General features: G+C 39.8%; 1 protein-coding gene across 3 annotated transcripts in view; it reads right to left on the bottom strand.

Annotated features, from left to right (window-relative positions):
* TBCD (tubulin folding cofactor D) overlaps positions 1 to 25,813 on the bottom strand; it is a 116,911-nt gene that overhangs the window by 21,313 nt on the left and 69,785 nt on the right. For all 3 annotated transcript variants that reach the window (XM_065034601.1, XM_065034600.1, XM_065034602.1), the window contains 12 exons: positions 23,795 to 23,875; positions 22,968 to 23,041; positions 21,917 to 22,034; positions 20,490 to 20,550; positions 19,765 to 19,787; positions 11,925 to 11,956; positions 9,274 to 9,336; positions 8,779 to 8,855; positions 7,359 to 7,440; positions 5,121 to 5,239; positions 4,602 to 4,693; positions 3,628 to 3,768 (listed from right to left, as the gene is read on the bottom strand). In XM_065034601.1, the coding sequence (XP_064890673.1) occupies positions 3,628 to 3,768; positions 4,602 to 4,693; positions 5,121 to 5,239; positions 7,359 to 7,440; positions 8,779 to 8,855; positions 9,274 to 9,336; positions 11,925 to 11,956; positions 19,765 to 19,787; positions 20,490 to 20,550; positions 21,917 to 22,034; positions 22,968 to 23,041; positions 23,795 to 23,875 (963 nt within the window). The remainder of the gene's footprint in view (positions 1 to 3,627; positions 3,769 to 4,601; positions 4,694 to 5,120; positions 5,240 to 7,358; positions 7,441 to 8,778; positions 8,856 to 9,273; positions 9,337 to 11,924; positions 11,957 to 19,764; positions 19,788 to 20,489; positions 20,551 to 21,916; positions 22,035 to 22,967; positions 23,042 to 23,794; positions 23,876 to 25,813) is intronic.

A 25,813-nucleotide genomic window follows, 5' to 3' on the forward strand; every position in this document is an offset into this window, starting at 1 on the left:
AAGTTGTTACGTCAGTATTTATCTAAATAAATACATCGGCAGTTAGGTTAAACAGACATTGGCAAAAAATTGCAACCAATGAAAGCGCTGACCGTGAGAGCAGCTATCACAGTCTGGGAGGCAGAGGACTGTCCCAGCTGGAAACACAAGCCCCACTCTGTGAACTGACGCCCAGCTTTGCACCCCGGGTACAACAGTTTCCGCCCAAGCCCCTGCCTCGCCATCTTGGTTTTTATTCCAGGCAGATGTTATCAGGTCTACTCTTTATTTTATGAAGGTTAACACTGATATTCATTAGTAATATTTAGTGTGCAAGTAGCGGTATTTAAACCTAAGTGCTCTGTCTGCTTCAAATCATCTTCCAAAAAGGCCAACCCACATCCTGACAAGATATTTAAGCACTGTTGGAAGTGTCATATTGTCATAGGTTTTCAAGGTTAATACTTCCAATGTTAAAAAAAAAAAGTGGTTCAGAATGGATTAAGTGGCTAAATAATAATTAGTTTTATGACAAGAGATTAGCTAAAGTAACACTAGTTTGTGCACCACGGCAGATCCTTAATGAGCTACATGATCCTGCAGAAAACCAGGACCAACACATTCATCACATTAGTAACATCATCCTGTCTCAGTAATGAGTAAAAATGTCCAGGGTGTTTCAAAAACATGGACCCAATTTCAAAGTATTTTGATTTCAAAATCAAACTGGGTCCATCTTTTTGAAACACCCTGTACATGTATCAAAATGTTTTAAAAAGTACTTGCCTACTGTGAAAACACATACTCTGATTTCTGCATTCCAACAGGAGCTGAAAATAGTATCCTATGCAATCTAAAACTGGGTGGGATATTTGTTATAATGGTGAAAAAGTTAAGTTACATCATTTTTTCCCAAGTAATTTAATACTAGTTTGGCAATCTTTCATCAAATGATGTTTTCCTACTTTTTTCATATAGTATCTGACTACTAGATACTCATGTCTAACACCTGTAGACAGATTGGACAAGTCCCAGCAAACAATCTGCATATGGAAAGTAAAGGTGGTTAAACTTTCCCACGACTCCATTAAAGAAAGACAAAAATTACACACTAAAGAAAAGGGGCTCTCTAGAGAAGTGTCTATTCTCCCCATATCCTTCCATCTTAGTGGTTTAAAAGAAACAGAATGAGAAAACACTCACATCTGGGAGGCCGCAGAAGTATTTAGCAGCCAACAGTTTGCTATGAGAAAGGATTCCCCTTCCCCCTTCAGTTTCCATGTTTGACTTGACTTTGGCTGGCACTGCCAAAGCAGCTTTAAAGGAATCTGGTGCTCAAAGCACATTTGAATTTTAATGAGTGTTGGGAATTTCATTTCCCCAGGATTTCTTTAAAAATTTCCACTTTGTAGAGCTTTATTTTTAAATGAAGACATAGACAGAAGGATAAACAATAGGTATGGGGAACTCAAGTGAGAGATGTCAGATGTGGAAGTTAACTTGCATACCTAATGGTATTTAGCCAGGTTCTTATCTACTTTAGTATCACGCGTCATTTTGAAAGCAAAAAGCTTAGGATCCCTTCCCTTTCTCTGACTCCATACCCTATATGCTTGTCTTTACATTTTCTTTCAGCTACACCCGTGTTACTCTTGTGTTACTATGTTCTCTGAGTGAGAGATCGTTCACCTTCCCCGCCTTTCGTTGATGCTGAGGAAGGAGCAGAGGGAGAGCCAAGCTCCTTCCTCCCTTCTGCAAGCTCAATGACCTGATTGTGATCCTTACTAGTTTGCTTCCTTCTGTCTTCTAAGTTTGAGATGTCAAACACGCCTACTTTTCCCTGATTTCATGTCCCATGTTATTATTTCCCTGTCATATGACAATTTTAACAACCAGTTCTGAAGGCTGAGGAGCTGGGTATATTATACAAAACAAGAAAAATACAAACATACAAATATTAACTCAAGCTGATAAGGGCAGTATGGGTTATTTGCCCTGTGTACTTTTCCAACACATTTGTAAATATTGTAGTGAAGTATGCTAGAGGAACAAAGCATCCAATACTAACATGGCACAGGATATCTCTCTTCATCTTTGGGCTGTAGAACTTACTCTCTGTTTTCTGTTCAAAGACAGAGTTGTTATAAATAACTATTCACACTCACACTGGAACTGGAGAGATCTCAGTGACCGATAATGACTCGGTAGAGCACAAGCATTAAAGTCTGACAGCAGTATAAACTACCCAAAGATTGCTGGCAATGAAAAACTCCAGCATGATACATATGGCACAATAAAAAGCACAATCACACACAATCACGTAAGAAAACAGTTGATTGTAGGGTATATTATAGTTGCTGCCATTACTGAAGGTAATTACAAATGTACTTTACAGCACCTGACCCTGTATTCAAGCTATCTAATAAGCAACCCTAAAAGGAGAACACCACTATAATTAATTATTTTCCTTTTTTTAAAGCAAACCTGGGGTTACCAAATAGAGTAATGACACCAAAGTCAAGGGCGAATGGGACAGAATTCTATAACAGATGTAATTTCATACTTTCTATTACCAATTACTATTTCAGGATGGGCATATTTGTCCTCATAAATACACACAGTGAAGTACCCTGACAAGAGAGTCTCTATGTTTTCTTATAAATCGTTTGATTGTTAAGATCCACATTTCACAGTGTTTTCTTGCCCTGGAACTACCCTGTGGAATTCCACAGGGTGAAGCAATTAATACCAAATTTTAATCACTGCTCTGTCTACCACATTCAAAGATTGCAGAAACTTCCAATCAGTGAGTGGTGTTACAGCAGCAATTACAGCTTCTTCAGAAATTAAACAAACTCACAGACAGACATAAGCCTTTCTAGTGCTTTGGATCATCAATTTAGAAATTGCCTTTTCAGATCACTGGCACTGAAGGAATACAGAACATTCAGATGAATGCAATATTATATACTGAACCTTCTTTATATATTAAGGGAAGTGTGAAGACTGAAGAACATCACAAAAATATGACTGTTACAGACTTGATCTTATACCTATAGACTTCACATTAGTAAATACATTCCTACAGACATATGATTTAATTATTTGTGCAATCTCATAGCTGAAATCATTGAAACCCTAAACTTACAAAAGAGTCGGTAATACCACAGCACAATTTATAAAGGTTTTCTCGGAGTCATCAGGTTTCAAAATTCGTCACTAACATGTTGTGTAACTGCTCCCTCTCCTGGCCAAAAATGCCCACAACACGAATGTACAATGGGAGAGTTCACTAAGAATAAATGTGTTATTTCAAAGAAACAGGAGTAATGTTTAAATTTTCTGGAGTTTTTACAACTAAATGCATTCCTGATATTCACTAGAAGAAAATAATGTCATTCACAAAACAGGAGGAAGACTGAGCTTCAGTTTAAAAAACAACAGTCCCCATCTTCCTAATTTCCAAGGCCAGGGACAATGTCACTCTTTCCTTTCACTTTCCAGTCTTCCTCCAGTGTATTTCTACCTGTACTCAAACCTGCAGAAGCTCAGAGCTGTCTATTCCTAGCAGATTCTGAAAAGACATCAGTTTTTAATTAGACATCACATGTGACAGCTTCATTTAAGTTTGTTTGTGAGGCACCTTACCATCCTCCAACATCTCCTCGGCTGTCCGTGGTGTAGTCAGTCAAACCACTCAGTAGTGTAGCATAAATCTGATTAACGTTATCTTTGCAGACATATTCTTCCTGGGATCCATCTCCCTTTACACCCATTGTCTGGCAAACCCTTTAAAAAGAGAAAAAGGAGGGGAAAAATCACAAGAGTGGCAAGAAGAAACATCACAGCTTTGTTCTGCTGATTAATAAAATTCCCCAGACATACAATATTCCAAACACCTACCACACCTGCTACAAACAGCATGAAGAGTATTTCTGAGCCTACTGTGTTAGATTTGACCTGAGGATTTCTGATTAGTGTCCAGGTTTAAAGGAACACCAGCAAAGCTAAAAACTCAACAAAAAGTAGGTGGGTTTTAGGTCTATAATACCTATAATAATACAAAAAGGTTGAAGTACCTCCCAGTTTCTGAACTTAAAATGAAGTAAGCAAAAAGAGTAAAGGAATATACATTGAGTTTGAGCTTGATATTGAAGACATATATTTGCACTGTAACAGTTTGAGAGCATATATACTGTGATGCCATTAACACTAACTACACTGTGGCACATAAACATAGAAAATATTCCTTTAGAGAAAAAGTACAATTTCTTTAAACTGATTCAATCTTCTTATTGAGAAAGTGAAAAAAAACCCATTTATTCTTCCTCTTTACTAAATTGCAGCCCATGAGAAAGGTGAACTTTCAAATATACTCTAGCTATTCCGTTAATCAATTAGAAAAACTCACACCACCAGAGTCCTACTCCATCCTCAGATGGGGGAAAATCCTCTGAATAAAGATAAATGAATAACAGAGATGCGTACAGTCCCACACTAGAAATCTGTATGTCAGTATAACTGATTTCAAGAATCATGCTACAGGTTCACAACAGAAAGCAGAATGAGAGCAGAAAGGTTCTAGAGAAAGAATTAAACGCAAATAAAGACAACAAACATACTTTGCAATTGCTATGAGGGCATCTCTTCTGGCTTCTGCAAAGCTCACGTCTGCAGGGGTAATTAAGGTAGCTTTTTTCAAACCTTCCAAAACCTGAAAAAGTAAAAAAAAAAGAGATATTTAAATCCAATACGTTATTTAGTATAAATATCAAATTTAGATACTGTATTAAATGAGCTAAATCACATATGGGAGAACCCTGCAAGAAGCAGTGTTTGTTTTCTCCCCAGGATTTGTCAGTATGTCTCACTTTTCCCTTTGGACAAATGTTCCATAGCAAAGGGATAATTCAGTCTCTGGCTTTTCCATTAACACTACTAAAACAGGACTAAACTTTATCTATCAGAATCTATGGCAAGCTAAACCAATGATGGTTTTCTGGAGTTACTGTACATTAGAATCCAAATCTCTTTCACAAAGACCTTTCATTATGGTCATTATTATTTATTTGATTACCATCACAGGTTTCATTCAAAATACTGTGTGCCCTCTTCTCATTACAACCACCATATTTTCTCACCTGTTGGAGCCTGCCCTTTAGCAGAAATCTTGGAAGGGCCCCAAGAGCTCGTGAAAAGCCACAACGAATCATTTCCTCTGTGTTTTGTAGTTCTGAAACGTACTGTGTCACCAGCTCATCTAGAAAAATACAATTGCAGAGTGGGAAGCAACCACCACATCATTATCACTGGACATTTGACCAACAGAAAAATAAACCAGGAAAAGATCACCCAAACAGAGTGCAGCAGAATGCAAACTCCTCTCTCTCCCGCTCCCTCCTTTGATATGGAACGCATAGACACATCATCTCTCTCTGCTACTTGAGGCTAACAGCTTAGTTTGATCCCAGAGGACCCCTGGCCAGGGCCGTTAAGAAGAGAGTGCCGAGGCGCCAGGGAGCCGCTGGGCGCCCGCGGCCAGTGTGGGGGATGTTTGGAAGCTTCAGGGGTGCCCCCATAGCCAGTATGGGGGTGCAGAGAAGCTTCTGGAATGCCTACAGTCAGATCTGATCAGGCTATAAAAACGGGATACTCGTCGAGGCTCTGCCTCTGGTCGCAGGTCTCTTGGAGCAGGAGCCAGATGCTGCCGCCGAGAGCCCCCCCGGGATGGAGACTCCACTTGCCTTGCCACCTCGTGTGTGAGTAAAATTAACCCTCGCAGGATTGCGAGTGTATCTACTTTCCGTGCACATTTGCACGTGTATTTATACTTTCCGTGCACATTTGCACGCGTACTTTCCACGCTCAATACGAGCATGTGTATAAAGTTGGGCTTTTTGCAGGAGAAAAGTCAAAGAGAAGCGCCCACTTTGAAGGGTGGATGCTGGGCTCAGATTCTGTGTGTAGTTACATGACAAAATAGGGACAACAGTTCCACAAACAGCAGCACAGACAAAAGGAACATGAATAAACTGAACTGGCCATGAAAAAAGAAGGCTCAACAATAAACCGATATGAAGAATAAAATAAGGATGAATTAATAGAAAATAAAAAAGTCAGGAATCATATCTACATATTTCTGCTGTAGTCTTTATCATAGACCTAACACACAATACTTCCTTTACCAGATTTTTCAGCTACTATATTAAACTCTTCCATAAATTGCAGAGAAAAACAAGGTACTCCAGAGAAGCTTCTAAGAACAACCAAGATATACAGCTGCAATAAACACAGCTCTGGTCAACAAGGAGGAAGGTGGTCTTATTAATCACTTTCCTGAATATGCACTTTTTAATCCTCCAAGAAAAAGAATGAGAGATCCTCAGAAGATTACATAATTATGCCATTGCTTACTGTCATGTAAGATTTAAGTGATTGAGCAATATTTGCTAGAGGAAGAAAGAATAGTTACCATAAGAAACTACACATTAATCATAACTCCTGACTGACTTTTAAAATTGGTTTAAATCCCGGTGCAATCGGCAGGCCTCAACTAGTTCCTCGCATCAGGGCACTAGTTCCCTGTCCAGAGGTTAGCAATACCTTCATACAAGCACAATGGTTATTTAAGATTTCCAAACCACTGGAGTGTAAGACAGTCTTGAGGCCATAGGAAGATGCAATGCTTGCTTAGACAGCACCACGATCTTAGTAAGATTATGCTGGTCTTCCCTTCGATTGATGTAAACATTAAATTGACATTTTAGCCAAATGACATAAAATTAAGACATGACAACTAGCAAATGAGCAGCTCTTTACTTATAACTACTCAGTAATTATGCTAGCAAATGTTAATATTCTTCTAAGAGCCTTCAGCTTCATAAAACATTATGGGCTATGAAGTGTCTACAATATTAACTCAACACAACCCATCCTGAAAGAATATTAAAGGAGAAAGTCATCAGAACCAAACCAGAACACATTAAGAAAGAAAAAATACAACAAAGAATAGGTGAAAACAAATGGAGGGGAAAAAAGTGATCCAATTAAATTCCAGTCCCACAGACACCAATTCAGAATGCCAAATCAGTATCTTTGATTTGTGTTTTCATTTTAATCTGTCGAGCCATAGTGAAACACTGGTTAAATTTTACCAAAACCTTTTTTTTTTTTCCTAATCCCCTTAAACATGTTTAGACCTGTGTTAACTGACTTATCCAAGTCTCCTATACTTTCTGTTGGGTTTACCATTCCTTCCTGAAGCATTTTAAGGCCCTTTACAATCAGTGATGCTCCTCCCCATTGTATCCGATACCTCCCAAGTGCAAGTTACGTCCAGCCCAGTATTTTCTGCCTCTACTGTAAACATGAGTCATTACCCTGTAGAGCTGGATCAGCTTCTCCCTCTTCATTGATGTAATATTCATTACACAGAGCAGCCAGGGCAGAAACTGCAGACTCCTGTAATAAAGGCAAAACTGTGAACTTGATATATTTACTAAGGTCATACTTTATAACTGTGCTTAGAATTAAAACAGAGAGGATTTTTTTAAAAAAATCATTCCCTTCAGCTACTTTTATTTTCTGCTGAAATCCAAGGTTGCAATTCTGCTTGCTATCCTGCTCCTGCCACAGGAGATCCTGAACTCCACCATCTCATGGTTGCTGCAACCAAGGCAGCCCTCAACCTTTACCACTTCATCCAGACCCTCCTCGTTAGTGAGGACGAGGTCCAGCAGTGCGCCTCTTCTAGTTGGCTCCTGCACCCTTTGCATCAGAAAGTTCTCGTCAAGGCACTGGAGGAACCTCCTAGACTGTGGCTGGCCGGCCGAGTCGTCCTTCCAACAAACATCAGGGAAGTTAAAATCCCCACCACAACCAGGGCCTGTGATTGGGAGGCTGCTCTCAGCTGTCTGTAGAGGCCTCATCAACTTCCTCGCCCTGATCTGGTGGCCTAGAATAGACACCCACAATAGTATCACCCTCTGTCCTTCTTTTCCTCCTGATCGCCTGTCCTTAGTGGGAAGGGGTGAAAGGGAGGGGTTGAAGGGGAGGGAGAGGGGATTAACAATACATCTGCCATGGTTTTATTGTCACCCTGCAGTCAAAACCTCATCAAGCCTATAATTAATTCTTCTAAGCTTGGTTTAGAAGTTCCAGTTATAAGACATACAAACTCTTTGAATAAATTGCTAATGCCAAAAGAATATGCCAAGAATTCAAATTTCATCTTTTAATTTTCTTCAGTGATTTGGGTACATTCTAGTCTACTCATCTTCCACAGAAGATTTTAGGAGATAAGTTACCAGATGTTTTCAATGGCTTTTTATCTTATTTTTAAAAACTAACAACATGAACACAGTATGTTATATTAAAACTGTCTCTGTGATGGCTATAATCTAACAAGGCAGACAAAAAATTGTCATTACAATTTGGTAGAGCCTTTAAGTGTGCAAGATCAAACTGCCATGGTATTACTTGGGAAAATTAATGCAAATTGCTGGATGTGTTAAGATAACGTACATAAAATAGCATGAAACATATCCATCCATGGATTTAATATTCAGAATTAGAGTAGCTTGAGAGCACAAGAAAAGGATGTGCAACAGAGTTTAATGGAAAATTGAAGCACGTTCCTTTGAATGTATGGAATTTTTTTTAAATAACCCTTCATACCAATCTAAAAATCAAAGATTCAATAAACAATTAGATTCCATGGAAAATAATCCACCAACAGAAAGCAAAAAATATTTCTAATTCTGTATTTAACGGGACCATATGAAGGAGGAACTCTTATACCTTTACGTGCTGTCGTGCAGCACTTGAAACAAGAGGGAGACTCCTTAGAGTGTCATTTATTAACCACTGCCAGCCACCTGAAATAGTAAGAAACATAATTGGTATCAATTTTTTTTACTTTCTGAACTTCAACATTCTCTGTTTCATTTTTTACAAAGACCAGCAACTACACATACTGACGTATTTCCTTGGTTTTCCAAAGTAAACAAGCTTGTGATTCTCAACTAGTACAGCTGTTCTGGTTTGGTTTACATGTCCATAGTGCAAACACTGTGCCCAGGTAAAAAAAAATACTAGTTAACAGCCACACACACAAGAAAATCTTCAAATAACATCACCAGCTGTTGCAATATTTGTGTATCTTTTTGATACTTTCTTATTTGTTAGGCCACTAAACTTTGCTAATCTTGCTGCTTTGAAAAACATCATTCGTTGATACTTTAGCTGAAGTAATAACTACTAAGATAATGGGAGGTTATTTAAAATACGACATACCGATTATTGGATCTCCTCTAAATGGCATTTTTGATAGTGACAGCTTTTCAATTAAAGTGCAAACTGTAAGAAAACAAAGTTGATAACTGGATAAATACCAAAAAAAAAGAGAAGTTACAGTGATTTTGCAGAGGCAACCACATCAAGTTTCATTAATTTTAAATTGAAGAAAATTTGCAATTTGAAATCCAAAATATGTGAAATTAGAGACTGACAAGAAATTACATTTGTGATCCTTACATACAAAACCACTACCACTACCACGCAGGAACTGCTCTCTGACATGAGTTAGTCCCATTCTTCATGCAGATCCATTGGCTGGTGGGATGTGTTTCCCCCTTGGCCATTTAAGGTGCATATATACATACTGGCCACTTGTTTCTACACCAATCTGTAAATGGCTATGTAGTATTGCTGATAGTAAACTGACTTGGACAACGATGATACTACTGCCACTAAAAAACTATTCAAATATATGTAAAAGGTTTTCCTACTTCTTAATAGCATTTTTTGGACCTTCAATGAGTGGCATCTGCACGCTGCACAGAGCTGGGGGCTACAAATCTGTCTGCAGCTTTATTTCCTTTGACAGAATGCAAGAAAATGGTATTTTAATAATTAAGGCCTTCTTATTTTAAATCTATAAACTTCAATGAGTTTCAAGCTTACAAATCCACTTTCAGAATAGTATTTATTTTAGTATTTCAAGGCTGTTTCGGGGAATAAAGAGTAACACAGTAAACACAGCAGGCTTTCAGTATACAACAGATTGACTGCGTTGCTCAAAGGAAAACTCAGCGCCTAAGGAATACAACATCTTTCACCTCCCAGTGATCAGTTCCCATCAAACAGATCCATGCACATCCACACTCCCTATCTGACTGCTTTAGAGCTGGTGGGAGGTTGGTGCAGAGGAGGAGGGGACAGAACAAGCTGCTATATAATGCCACTATTTTGTTTTCCTCTCCTCCCACAACTTAATCTTTGAATCTTACTCCGGGCTCTGTACACAATTCATCACCTTCTTCATTTATAATCAACTTACTGGGCTCCAAATCTACTCTTAAATTCAACCCTCACTATGGTAATGTCACACAACCAGGCTCCCTGCGCTCCAACTCCATTCAATGTCAGCTTCTTTGTTCTAATATTTATTCACAGACAAGGTTAAGTACAATGTGACTAACCCCAGGTCTCTAAGGGATCCTCCTTAGTTCTCTATGCTTCTTTTACCCTCTATTGTGGTTGACACCACCATCTTCATTAGACATGCAGGCAATTTGTGGAATATTTTCAGTTCTTCTCTTATTCCACCTACGCAGTTGTATCATGCCAAAATACTGTCATTTGTACTTCTCCAATACTATGGAATACTCAGCTGCTTAAAAGCTAAAACATATTAAAAAAATCTACCTGTTCTTTCAGCCTGCATTATCACGTCACAAGACTGTAAACCCATTCAAAGACTGCAGAAATCCCCTTGGCCCCTTCACCCCTTTTATTTGATCACCCTTCTGTGTTGGTACAGGAACTCCTTTACCCACTGTTTGGATGGCTTCACATCTTCAAAGCCAGAATCTGCTACGTAGCACTTCCTTCATCCAACCCATGAGCAGGAAACTCAACTTGGCATCATTTCCTGATACACGCAGGCTACCTGGATGGATCCTTTATTCTGCAATGCCCTTCCTTTTGACAGTGTATATAACAATCTTCAAAATCTGTGAACAACCCAACACCTTTTCTGTGATATCCACTCACTGCCCGATCATCCAGAACGCACTCCCTCAGTTTAGCTGTGAGGATGCTGTGGAGACTGTGTCAAATGCCTTACTCAAGTCAAGGCAGATCACGTCACCGCTCTGCCATCATCCATCCATCTTGTTATGTCCTCATCAAAGTCAATGAGGTCGGTCAAGCATGACTTCCCCTTGGTGAAGCCATGTTGACTGCCCCTAATGACCCTCTTATCCCTGATACGCCTTGAGATGGCACCAAGGAGAAGTCGTTCCATCAGTTTCCCAGGGATGGAGGTGAGGTTGACCGGTCTAGAGTTACCCAGGTCCTCCTTCTTGCCCTTTCTGAAGACTGGAGTGACATTTGCTTTCCTCCAGTCCTCAGGCACCTCTCCCGTTTCCCAAGACTTGGCAAAGATGATGAAGAGCGGTCCAGCAATGACCTCAGCCAGCTCCCTCAGCACCAGCGGGTGCATCCCATCCGGACCCATGGATTGATGGATGTCCAGATTGCCTAGAAGGCCTCATCAACTTCCTCACCCTGATCTGGTGGCCTATAATAGACACCCACAATAGTATCACCCTTGCCAGCCTGCCCCTTAACTTTCACCCACAGACTCTCAACTCATTCCTCATCTGTGCCTGGACAATACTCAATACATTGTAGTTGCTCTCTCACACAAAGAGCAACTCCACCACCATGCCTGGCTGGCCTGTCTTTCCTGAAAAGGACATAGCCAATGCTCAGGTGGACCTGTTTTCTGATTGGCCTCCAAACTTTGCATTTTTTTAATTACTGTGCACATTCTATTTATACATTCAACACAATACATGCAAACAAAGCGGGAAAAAAAGTAAACGGAAGAATTAGTTACTGCCCATTTTCTGCTTTCACACCACAGGTCTAATACTTACCAGCTGGTCTCATCAGTTCTCCACCTAAACCCCTGCAAAACAGAAACAGCCTTCAGAAAATAACCTACTAGAAGCAATCTGAGTGCATGGCCCAGTGAGAAAGGAAAAACTCAAAACCATTTCAGAATGAAATCAGATCACAAAATTCCTGCAGTTTTGTATTTGACCACCTCTAACATCCTTCTTTTGAAATCAACTGTTGTTTCAACTTCAGCATGATTTATACAAAACCTTCCTCAGTATTTAAGCTATCTTCTTGCAAAAATACAGCTCCGGTCTTCCTAATTTTTAATGTGAATAATAAAAGACAGTGAAGATCATTCGCCTTTTCACTTGCTTCAGAAGCATTCCAAACCTGTGGGACTCGCCACGGGACTTTTCAGTCATACAGCCTCTATGAGCTTGTGACTCACGCAACTGAACGGCAATCACATGCAATTTTTAAACAAAATCTTCACCTCTGGAAGATTAAATAGAAACTTCACCTAGCAGTTCTCATTTTTACGAAGTTTCTCACATGCTCCTTCCCCGCTAAAGCCGCCTCCCAGGTGATTCTGCATTCACCACCACAAGCGAGGGGGTAAAAACTTTCAACGCATCAAAAAGGGCAAGAAACAAATGGCTTCGGATGCTTCAGACCCTGTCATATCAGGATGGTCCCACCAGCTCAGACCTCAGGCTTATCCAGCCCAGTTATCCTGTCTGAACCAGGCACTGACAGCACTAGGAGGAGAAAGTGTGAACTGGGCAGAAAGTGGGGAAAGGGAGAAGTGTCCTGGAACCGGCGGGGCCTGTTTCCATTTGTTCAGTCTCTCATGTCTCCGGGCACAGAGACGTCTCCTCACCCCGCTGAGCGATGGCTGCTGGTTACCTGGATATCCCCAAGGTGCCGGGAGCACTGCTTGGGGTGTTCTGCTCAGTGTCACCTTCTGTGGCTTAATTTTTCAATTTTCTGAACCTTTGACCCCTCTCCTGCCCTTCCTTTGGGTATTTCCTCCCTCAGCTCCTTATTCACGTCGCCCTTCACTTGTGCTGCAGTGTTTCCCCCTGAGGTGTGCCAAGCCCTTAGTCACCTGTTTGGATGGCCATGCTCTGGCAGAAACTCCCAGCAAGAGGGAGGAACAACAAAGGCTTTTTTGTTTGTTTGCTTGTGTTGTTGGCATTTTTTTTTCCCCAAACCTTTTCTTCCCTCCTCTCCTCCTCCCTCCCCACAATAAAATTAGTAGCTATGCTCAGAAGGCAAACTTAGCAACCCTAACAACTCTTAGAACTTTGTTCTCCAATTTATCCTTTTATATGAGCTTCAAAAGCCTCAACATTTTAAACAAGTTTTTCCATTCCATACAAGTAGGCGCCTCCTGTAACATGCTCGACATTCTCATTGGTTTGTCAGGTAATGCAGACGCCAGCTCCACAATATTCTCGCTTGCTGTAGGTCAGCACCTCCTTTAGTTGGGAAACTTCAGCTTTCGACAATCAATATATTAAGCTCAATGTAATAATCTACAGCTCAGTCTATCATCGTAGGAAACAAGCACAGATTATACATCCCCGTGCTGATAAGGTATTATCTACCCCACCTTCCTGCCTTGTTGTCTGCCATCCAGATTCGGAAAAAATTAAATTTGAAAACAAAGACCTGATGCCAGGAGTTGAGACTGGCAAAAACAGACTGATGTGGCAAGGCTTGCTTCCTCTTCAACCTTCCTTTTAACTTCATTTTGTCCTCACCCATTCCTCGCCATCTCTCTGTTGTCTTACTGCAAATGAGTATAAAATAATGATCTGGGCAATTTGTTTGGTGTGCAACATAGTCTGCTGATGCAAGGATTCAGATACAGACTTCTGTTCCAACTACAAAGCAAGGACTGAGTCATAAAGGCTGCTCTTCTCCACTTCTGTACTCTGCCAATAAGGAAGTCAGGCCTTAAAGCTGACTTAAAGCTACTCTTATGCTAATAATTTGACAGCTCTCCCTTCCTTTGGCATTACATCAACTCAATTTAATTTCAAAGTTTACAACTTCACTGAGGATTGTTGTCCCTCTGCAAGCATGAAAAATGGTGGCAGTGATTGCATAGTAAGATCTACATGTAACACAGAAACTACAATCAAATCTATTTTTGAAGGCACTGTGTACCATGTGTTGTTCTCTGCAACAGTTTTCAAGTTATTTCTTGCCTAATCACAGTATATCCATCAATATATCTAAAATTTTTTCCACTTTCCACCGCTCATACATATTTCAAGAACTGAGAATTCTATCATTATCCTAGATCTTTCCTCAGTCGGTGTTTAGTTTGTTAAACATGATGCACATCTTTCTATTAACTTTATCTTGCTCTGCAGTATTTCACTAAATTAAAAAGATACGGATCTACCTAATTCAGAGATTCTGAATTTTGCTGTACAGTCAGTATTCTCTCTTCTTTCTTCCAAAGACACATCCACAAGTTGCATCACACTATTAGATGTACCTGTTTCAAGACTTCATTATTAATTCAATTTGTAAAGTGACTGATGCGGTGCCCAGGTTCCATGAGCTCCTAAATGTTCCTTCCTATGTGCGGTTCCAAAGCAATGCCTCTCTCCCGGAAACGTCTGAGGGTGAGTCGCAAATTATTTGTGGAAAATATAATCAAAATGTATAATCCCCTATAGAACTGATGAATTAAGATTACTGACCTAAGAATGCTGGTATCTATTTTAAAACTATGTAGGCCTGAAACAGAACCAATGACAGTGCTGTTTTCAGTGCATACAGAAGTTCGAGGTTCTTTTACGGATTTTTTTTTTTAATTATCTGAAAGCTGCTTTTTGTGAGAAATTCAGAATTCATCTTTAAGATTATAGAAATAACAACAACTGAAACTGTTTCGAAGTGAATAGCATCTATGTTTTCATAAACAACTGAATCTCAAGTTAAAACTACTTGAATTGCTGTAGAGATTCAATTGCAAATACTCAGTCTCCAGGAAGCCACGAAAAGAGAATCCCAGAATGTCAGGGATTGGAAGGGCCCTGGAAAGCTCATCCAGTGCAATCCCCCCATGGAGCAGGAACACCCAGATGAGGTTACACAGGAAGGTGTCCAGGCGGGTTGGAATGTCTGCACAGAAGGAGACTCCACAACCCCCTGGGCAGCCTGGGCCAGGCTCTGGCACCCTCACTGAGAAGAAGTTTCTTCTCAAATTTAAGTGGAACCTTTTGTGTTCCAGTTTGAACCCATTACCCCTTGTCCTATCACTGGTTGTCACCGAGAAGAGCCTGGCTCCATCCTCCTGACACTCCCCCTTTAGATATCTGTAAACATGAATGAGGTCACCCCTCAGTCTCCTCTTGTCCAGCTCCAGAGCCCCAGCTCCCTCAGCCTTTCCTCACACGGGAGATGCTCCACTCCCTTCAGCATCTTTGTTGCCCTGCGCTGGACTCTCTCCAGCAGTTCCCTGTCCTGCTGGAACTGAGGGGCCACAGCTGGACACAATATTCCAGATGTGGTCTCACCAGGGCAGAGTAGAGGGGCAGGAGAACCTCTGACCTACTGACCACCCCCTTCTAATCCACCCCAGGTACCATTGGCCTTCCTGGCCACAAGGGCCCAGTGCTGGCTCATGGTCATCCTGCTGTCCACCAGGACCTCTAGGTCTTTTTCCCCTACGCTGCTCTCCAATAGTTCATTCCCCAACTTAGACTGGAACCTGGGCTTGTTCCTACCCAGATACAAGACTCTACACTTGCCCTTGTTATATTTCATTAAATTTTTCCCTGCCCAACTCTCCAGCCTGTCCAGGTCTCTGATGGCAGCACAGCTTCCAGTGTCAGCCACTCCTCCCAGCTTGGTGTCATCAGCAAACTGATGATCTCAGTTTCTGAGATCAGCTGATTGGAGGCAGCTCAGCAGGTCCCAATTAAGCGAAATCTTCGAGGTACAGAGAAGACTTTTTTTGGGTTTTTTCTCTCAATTGGGCACTTTCGTTCTCAAGAGATCCGGCAGCTCCCGGCAGCCCTTGCGAGAGCAGCTGACGTGCCGTAGGCGTTACCGCGACGAGGGTGGGTGATTTAAAAGCCGTCGTAACTCAACACCGGCAGCTGCTAAATAGGTATCTTCATCTCCATATGAAGAGTAACCAATTTTTTTCCATGGGAAATCCCGTCCCAAATAGAAGTGAGGTACCTTAAAAGGTTCAGGTTGTACCTTACCGGGCTTTGGACGTACAACATGGCTTTATCACAAACTGTTATACACAGAGGAGGGAGATAACCTTTGAGCATAGATAAAAAGCTTTTATGGTCTTCCCTTGAAGATGCAGAGAATAAACTATACTAAGCTGACAAACACCTATTTTTAGGTTACTGTAAATTCATAGACTGACTGTACATGTTTTGTACACCAGAAGACTACAGGTTAAATCCTGGCTCTATGGGAGTAAGACTTTTCCCCCGACATCAGTTAAGAGCAAAAGAATTTCACCTTGACTCTTCAGAACATGGTATAGCACGATCTCCTAGAACCACCACACTACTGGATGCAAAAACATAACTTAAAGTTGGAAGAATTTTTAAGAGTAGCTTTGTTGCTGATTAAGCTTCTATGCCTAAAAAACTCTTTTATGTAGATGAGTGCCACGAAACACATTTGCCCTGAAACCATCAAGATTAGTTGCAACCTTAAAGGTCTTTGAAATGAGAGGAGTTTCTCTGTTGCCTTGCACCTGTCAACACCTACGGGCTCCCTTACTCTTCTGGAAAAGCTGACACCCTGAAGCTGACAGTCCAACTTACACTGGCGACTGTTCTGAAAGCTACAATTGCTCATCTGCCACAGCTGACCACGTAATACCTGCAGCCAGTCTCTTCATGTGCTACAAGAATGAGATCAGAGCAAAACTCGGCAAGTAGCGTGTTGCATCACCCAGGGTGGGAGTCACTAACGAACCCTGTGCATCCTGTCACAGCCAGAACCCCCAAGGCCCAAGAAATACAACATTTGCTGAAATACAGACGTGCAGCACAACTACCTGGAAGGAGCCCAGCATATCTATCTGCAGCACTTCCACATCCATCCCTAAATTATCCTGTTACCCAACCCTGTGTATTAAGACATTATCAAACTCAGGACTGGCTACAAGGGAGGTAAAATAAAATCTGAACGCGTATTCAGCAGAATATTCAATCAAGTACCTTATATCAGATGATACATGTTTAAAGAATCTTAACAGAACTACTATTAAAAATCCTTTTTTTCTTGAGAACTTTCCATATTGAGAACTAGGAAAAGGTCTTAGCTGCACTACAGAAATATATGTGTTACAATAAAAAGCCACTAACCGTGCTGGTTCAGTAGAAGCATAATACAAAGCAGGCTGACCATTAACATTGTGTTTAAAGGGCAGACTGACTTCCTATCCCAAGTAAGACAGCTTAAGGCAACAGATGGCACAAGATTTTGTCTTACATTTTTATTGATAAAAGTAATGTTTAAAGCAAATAAAATATAGCTCAATTTTTGTATGTCTATAGCACAAACCAGGCACAATGGACAAACGCTCTGCTCAAGCGGCATGGTTTGCATATGACGTGCCATGACTAGTGCCCATTTAATAGAGAAAAGCAGGCTCACTGCACGATCCTCAGCTGGAAGTGCACATGCAAATGCTTCAACCAACCAGCTCCTCCAGACAAACTGGTGCTTCAAATGTGTCAGAATCCAGACTAATGGAAGGAAGTACCTCCTGATGTGCCTGGACTTGCATTCTCCTTTTTCAGCTTACTATGGTAAACCCAGAAAAGGACTTATACAGGAAGAGAGAAAGATACTTGCACGTAAAAAAATATATGTTAATACAGCAGAAGAGAGGATTTTCTACCATTAGTATAAAGAAATTCGGTTGCATCAAGTATACTCAAAATTGAGAAACTGCGCAGTATAACTCAAAATGGTCTGTGTCCTGTCTGAAGGGTAATTCATGGGCATCCTTCAAAAGCAGGCTGAAGACATCACAAGAGCTGCTATACAAAGTAAGATGGTTGGTTGAATTATGGTCTCCCTTACAGCACTTTGGCTTGATCTTTTTGACTTGAGGTCCTTATGGATTCAATGGAACTCTAAGCATGAGACAAACAAGAAACTCATGACCCATTTTCCAGCCTGAAGTTTATAAACTGCAGCTTAAAAGAAGAAAATCACAGGGTTTTTACGCTTTACTTCCTTTTTCCTTTCTCATAGGCCAATGCAATTTCTGAAAACAGCCTGACAAAAAGACACCTATTATCTCACCAGAAAGCAAAATATCCAATAAGCAGCTGAGACGGTGGCCTAATGCTTTTTGTTAATGCAGTTTAAAAACTAGGAACACAAATGAAACGCACAGGTTTTCAACATTCCTACAAGATGTTTTTACACTGCAAATTCCCAGTAGCAACTACTCAAATGGAAATCTACGGAATATTATGTGCAATAATTACTCATCACGAAACAAGTTTGGCTTGTTTCACTAAATGCTTGCCCAGCAATACTCAAATTGCTGGTTTGTTTTTATAACCTAGTTTATTTTTCTTGTCCTATTTTAAAATATTTTATGCATACCGATATTTTAAAATATGGATTATAGTAGACATCTCTGTCTCAGCCTAAGTATTAAACAGCAGTGAATCAATTTTGCTTGGAGTCAAATGAGAAGTCTTATCTAGAATGAAAACATTTCTGTAGGCATCTTATAAATACCATTAAGTGCAAGAAGTGCACATTATGACAAAAACAAATTACACCCAAGCTCCACCCTGACATTAAAGAATTTATGGGAGCCAAGACAGCCACCCACAAAGACACTAATATACAGTATCAGCATTAAAGCCATCTGCCAGTACAAGCTGACTATGGAGTGAAGTTCCACATCACTATGTATGACCCTCAAGAAGTAAATTTTGACTTGTTTTCAGAAAGTTTGAGGATACAAATACTTACGTAAATATTCTTTAATTTATAATTAATAATTATACAAAAGAACTACTTAAGTTTACTGTTTCTAGATATGTCATGTGCAAATAAGTGAATTAAATTGCCCAAAACCTCAAAGAATTTGTCAGTTAAAGCAGAAAAAGCCCCTCATTCACATATATAATCATCAGGGAATACAACTCATTAATTATGTTCCGATCTCCTTAAATTTAAGAGCAAACTCTGAAGTCACATACCAGTTTTAATTCACATTTACTTAACAGTTACTTAGGCAAACTCCCTTTATTTCCTGGAAGCTTCAATAAACACGAAATGAAAAACTCAGTGAAAACTCATTTACATTTTCTTTGGCGCCAGAGCTGAAAAATTGCATTGAGCGTTCGTAATACTCCTGACCTACTCATTGCACAGGGCGAAGAAAGTACGTCTAGAATTTAGATAGATGCTCCTTTAAAAAACAAATAAATTTTGGACTCATTAACTTATTAGCTGAAGGTCATTTCTCTAGACCTACATGAACCCTACAAGTGCTGCAGCACAGGTGAATAATGGCAAAGAAATCCATTCCACACCGCTGAAGCCATGGATTAGCGAGCGTGTTCTGGTTCACATTCCTTCCTTTCTTTAACAGTCTCTATCGCAGCAGCGAGGCCAGTACTTACCACTTTCCCATTAATCGCACTCTCTAACCACAACCAGTATAAGCGACATCAGTGTCTCTAATAGGGCGACCAAGGAATGTGTGTGCTGGCATTCTCATGACTGCCCGGCTCTGCGGGGCTTAACTCACATGTGCAAACCAAAAATCACCCGAGGTTCCCAGCATTTTCATTACTTCTAATTCATCCTTCCCAATAAATTTTTTTGTGGCCATTTTCTTACCTGTACAATTGACGACGGGAAAGCTGAGGGGAAAAATAAAAGCAACAAACATTAATATTAGCAGGGCTTGTTTGATACAAGGGTTTTCATTTTTCCTCCTTGCATGCAATGTCTAAACAGCATGAGCTACACTAGGTAAGATTATCTCTGTAGAAGCTTTTGAAATTGCTGAGAGCAGGACATAACTTCACTTGTCATAAGCAGAGATACAGACAACACATCAGCTGAAATACAGAATGTGACTTCAGGGTCTATAATCAGGTAAATTATGGATGTAAGGATTCAGCAATGAAATCCCACGAGGTAATAAAGAAAGAAAAAGGGGGACAGAATGGACTCACTAGGAGATCTCTCTTGAGTGTGGTCACCTTAAGGCAACAGCCACACACGTACCTGCACGGCCAGAAACAGGACAGAAAGGGGGAAGGAACAGAAGGAGAACAAAGAGAAACCCCACGCGGTATTTCAGAAGTGTAACGAGCAGCATCTGAGAAAATGGCTGCGCTGAGAAAGGGACCAAACACAAAATTATACTGGAGCAAGACACACGGGCAAGGACACCCAGCTGTCACAGTCTGGAGCGTGCGTCCAAATTCCTGTTTGTGAGACTGTTTGCTTTCGCCAAGGGGGAGAGGAAGGTGGGAACAACTGTTTTAATTGTAAATGGTTGTTTAAAAATAATACAACATACCGGGTTAAAAGACACATTTATACGTGCTACAAACCTCTTGATGGATTTGCTGAAGTCCCTCCAAGGATTTTTCATTGAAATAATGAGTTACAGATCTGTAAAGGTATACAACATTTTAAAAACTGGTTTTCTGTTTGAAAGTACAACAAAGTCACGCAAGAAAAATTATTACAGCATGATTAGGAAACCAATCATTTGATTTTGAAGTCTGCAATATTTGAAACAGTTCAGCAATCATTGTAACATAAATTCTTTCCTTAACATGTAGCAAACTCCTTCTTAAAGGGCTATGAAAACTGAACATAGCTTATTAAGAACATTTTAATCAGTAATACACCAATAACCCTTCTCAGTTCAGTTGTACTTTTGGACTCCAGACACTTTGGTGATATTTTCATCCATTTCAAGTATTTCCCGCTACTAAAAATGCCCTGCCTCTTGTTCTCTAACTTTTCAACTCTTAACTCGAATGCTTTAGATAGACGCTGCTGGTAAACAAAATTCCTATTTGCCAATAATTGAAGCCATGAAAATCAGTGCATACTTTTGACATCTATTATTTGAATTCATCTCAGTATATTTAGCTTGAATGAACAATGACAACATTGAGTTTGTTATTGCCACCACTTCAGATATCTTTGTATGACTATGTTGGAATGTTCTCAGAAGTAAAATAATAAAGCTTATTTAGAGACTAATTATTCAACTTTTGGAAGAAAAACCATCCAGAAAGTCAGTCTGTTTCTCAACGTATATTTCTTCAGTGTACATGTATCTATGAATCCTGCAGAACTGTACTTATTCTCAGTGAAGTTTGCACTCTGGAGTCTTATTTTCCGTTGCATTGACCTTAAGAAGCTGTTCATCCCAATTTAAATTACACTAGTATAAAATTCTATTGCTAACATCGCTTCCAAATTCTGTTTTTTGCAATAAAGATTTTCAACCATTTTTCAGATGTGATTCTTGTGAAAGAAAAGGTAAATGGCTCATTTCTTTAATTAAAGCATTAAAGCAAAGACATCTCTAAATAATTTTGTCAATTATTCTGGCTACATCACCTATATGTAACATGTGTGTGTGTACACATACACCAATATATAGACATATCTGGACCAGAATTCAGCAGCAACAATTAAATCAGTCCAACTCAGTAAGACTGTCCCCTCACCCGGAAGACAACATACTTATAGGGAAAGAGGGTTTAATCTATATTTAAATGATAACTTTCAACTATCAGAGTGAAGCAGTAAATGATCACACTTTCCTGATGATGAATTTAGACTTAATAACATTGCCAAAAAAAAAATCTGTAGGCTTGGCATGACTGATTAAAACAAACAAAAATTCAATGGAAAAGAAGTTCAGTAAGATGGAGATTTCCATAATTATACTCAGGAAGCTTTCAATAGACCAGACATGAAAGGATAATTTATAGTCAAGATAATCTTGCATTTGTACCTATTATTCTCTTCTGCCAGTTTACACAGTGCATGGGTGATCTCAGCACAGGCAAGAATTGCCCCATGGCGAGTGTGCAGATCTGTGCCCACTGATAAAGGCAGAAGTCTTGGCAAAACTGAAAGAGATTAAATAATACATATTTTTTTAAACAAAACACAGGGACAGATCACAGTTCTAAATGTAAACATGTTGACTTAGAAATAACACAGAAAAACCATTTATGCCAAGTCTGGCTGTTATATCCTGCCCGTTACACAGAAACCAAGTTTTAAAAATATAAGTGAATTCTGACAAAGCACACTCAACCACACCAAGAAATTCTGTACTCACAGCCAGCTCCCTGTTTGGAGGAAATAAAATAACAGGCTTGCTATTAGGCTGGCTGAGCGGTAAGGGAAATGAGGCTTGTTCTTCCATGGAATTTTACTTCCATATAAAGTGTCACCTCCCTAGTCCACTGCAGGGAGCGCAGGTGCGATCAGTTCCTGCAGCCCCACCGGGCTGTCAGCTGCTGTCTCAGCCACTCTAAAAATCAGCTACTACATCCTCAGCATCCCGAGTGGGCTGAGCAAATTACATCCTGAATTCATGCTAAGAAACATTAGACTACACACACACCAGTCAAAAAGGAATTCCTCTGAAGATGTCAGACCGGACAAGACAAAACAGATCCCCCCACCCTTTACAACATCAAAGCTCTATCACCAAAACAAAAGCTGGGAACTTGAGGGCTACCTGCCGGAATTGTTGCAACAGAACTACACCCATTTATTTACCTGGAACTGGTAAGGTCCAGTGTAGCTGGATAACTAAAGTCCAGTCCCCAGACAGCAAAAGATCCGTATGGTATAATTTTTGTATGTTATAATTTTTGCATGAAATCTGAAAACTGGTAAAACTATTAGTGTCACTATACTCTCTTAAGTCACAGGGGAAATCTTAATTTTTATTAAGTCATGGTGCATGTTGAAGTTTTCTTAATACATTTTAGTTGCGGAAGCTAGAACCCTTGATACGGCACGGTACGCAGAACAAACTTGTTACCTACCCACATCTGCCATGTATTCAGGAGCTTGTTGAGTAAGGTTATGCAGCGCTTTGGTTGAAAGTTCTCGAATAATGCTGAAGATGTAAAAATAACATATTGGATTTTTTTGGGTTAGCAATTTAGTGCATTAAAAAAAAAGAAAACAATGTCAGGAATGGACTCCTGACCCAAATAAAGATTGCAGCACTACTAAAAATTACAATATTGTCTGTCCATTGTATGCTTCCCCCCCTCAAATAAAGGAAACAAACCAAAACAGTGGAGCAAACAGCCAGCCTACAGGTAGCTTTTAGCTATATGAATAGAACTCATTGCTGAAAGAGACAAAGAAAAACCCAAGTGTGGATGGTGGAACCTGAGGGCTCATTCTGTGCACTGGCAGGGACACTGCAGTAAACTATCATTATTTCTCATGATGCAAACTAGTATCAGCACTGATATAATCTCATTTGTGTTATATGTACATATTTTAATCTTCATGAACACTGAATATGACTAAGCACCATCTCTATGCATGAAATCTATTTTAATTATGATAATTGTATGGTGATGGTGTTTACCCCCATACACTATACACCATATAGATGACTTTTATTAATCTATTAACAGATTGAGGTCATGGTAAAAAGACAAAATTAATAAACGTGTTTTAAATGAGAATATGCTAGGGGGGAATAGATGACATCAGCTACTACTTGTCCCGTTTTCTTCAGTCAAATGCTATTGCAGACTCCAGTATAAGCAAAATTTACCAAAATAATCTAGGAAAGCATGATATGCAGAACAGTCAGCTCCTGGATATTAATAATTAGACTTTATGAACTTACCAATCCCAGTGGTTGATCTTCATGTTAACTAAATGATCAATCATTGGCTGTGTATACTCAGGAAAGCCAGCAATATACATACTGAAAAAGAACCGTCCAGGTAGAGAGAGGACAGACTCAACATTGCTGTGCATTTTAACACAAACCACTACAAAGACCTAAATCCTCTAGGTTTAAAGCAACAAAAAAATTACTTAAACACACTTTCTCCTAAATGAGATGCAGCTGAATGAAATAATACAATAGGACATGTTTTACAATTATTGAAAAAACTTTAAATGGCTTTCATAAAACCCCTTCAGATTCTCTATAGAAACTACTATAGATACAAAAAGCTTCACAGCAATGAAAAGCTGCATTCAATTCCCATTGTTACATTCTAGAAAATGTAAAACACACTAAAAGTCAAACACACACAAAAAGTCAATTCTGACAATAAATGTTAGAGCTGCCAAGTCAAGCCCCAAGACGTGAGGGAACACCAGGACTGATGACCCGGGCAGCCTGGGTAACCACCCAGCTTCACAGCCAACTCACTTTCCCATCCTCAGAAACATCAACTATTGAAAGGTCAGGTCAACACAAGTTAAGCGAAATGTTTTTTCAGTATATCTGATGTATGGTGATTAACTTTGCAACTATAATAGTGTTCCATTAACATACGTGCGTGTAATTAGAAGGAAAACAAAACCCAAATACTGTTGCCTGTTACTATATTGATATCTAGGTAATTCATCAGAAGAGCAGGAATCCTTAAATCCACAGCGCCAACCTCAGTCCTTGAGCCAATACCAGCTACAGCAATACTACCTACAACTGCTGGCAGCCCTAGAGCGGGATTAGACAGTTGGTTTAACTGGTTGTTGATAGAATTCATTACTCTCTGGTTCCCTTCCCTGCTCTGGAAGAACACACAATCGTACACGCACTTCCCTTCCTGTGTTTGAGTTCTCTTCTTTGTAGTTGCTTTTTGGACCCTAGTTTTAGCACTCACCATTCGTTCTCAACCACTTTAATCTGGACTTTCTTTGCCCAGCTCAAAGTTGGTTTCTTGGGCTGTGTCTGTAGCCCAATTCCACTTTCAGTTTTAGTTTAACCACAGTCCTCATCTTTTGTACCCTACTGAGAATTTAATGCAAGCAGACATGTATGCAAGTCTAGCCTTCCTGATAATGTCGCTGGTAAGATTTTCGAATCCCTCTCTACTCAGATTAAGCAGCTTTCTCCTTAACTCTGCTTTTACCAAGCCCAGAACTCCTGGAGTCACATAATCGCTTTATTCCCATCTCACACAAAATGGGTTTCCTCTGCCTTCCATCCTCAGAAAAGGATTATGATATTTTGAGCTGAATCCTCTAAAGAACTTCCAGCAAAATGTTTCCAAAGGGCACTCGGCATGAAGAACTTTCATAAAAACAATTAGATTTGGAAGGATATAAGGAACTATTTATATACACACACACACATATATAAATATATACTACTGCCTCTCTATGAGAATATATCACCATTTATTAACCAAAGCCAAATCCAGCTGTAGAAAGTAACACTTGTATTGCTCAAAGGAATCTCGCAGTACAGCCCTTCACACCCTTTCCCATAGCGCCACTGTGCTGGCACAGAGCGTCCCAGGACCGACTGATCTGGGTGGGGGATGGACACCTGAAGATTCTAGATCTGCAATAGAACCTCAAGCAGCTTTTTCCAGCTACATAAACAATCACACTACCTTAAGGCATACGGATCAGAAAAGTCCATTCTTCCTGCCACATCATAATGAACCATGTTTTTTGTGCAGCCAAATATATGTTTATATACTTTTCCTTTGATGTTACTCAGACAAAAATAAGGAAATAATTAAATATTGACCCAAATAATTACATCTTGCTTGAAGAGCAAAGCGGTGAAGATTTTTAAAAGTAATATAATGAATGAGGTGACAAATACTTTACAAAGAAGAGTATGATTAATAACACTGAACATAGTTTCAAGGAGTCATGCTGTCCTGGTTTTGTTAAA

Source organism: Columba livia, chromosome 18 (genome assembly GCF_036013475.1).
Source record: "Columba livia isolate bColLiv1 breed racing homer chromosome 18, bColLiv1.pat.W.v2, whole genome shotgun sequence".
Lineage (NCBI taxonomy): Eukaryota > Metazoa > Chordata > Aves > Columbiformes > Columbidae > Columba > Columba livia.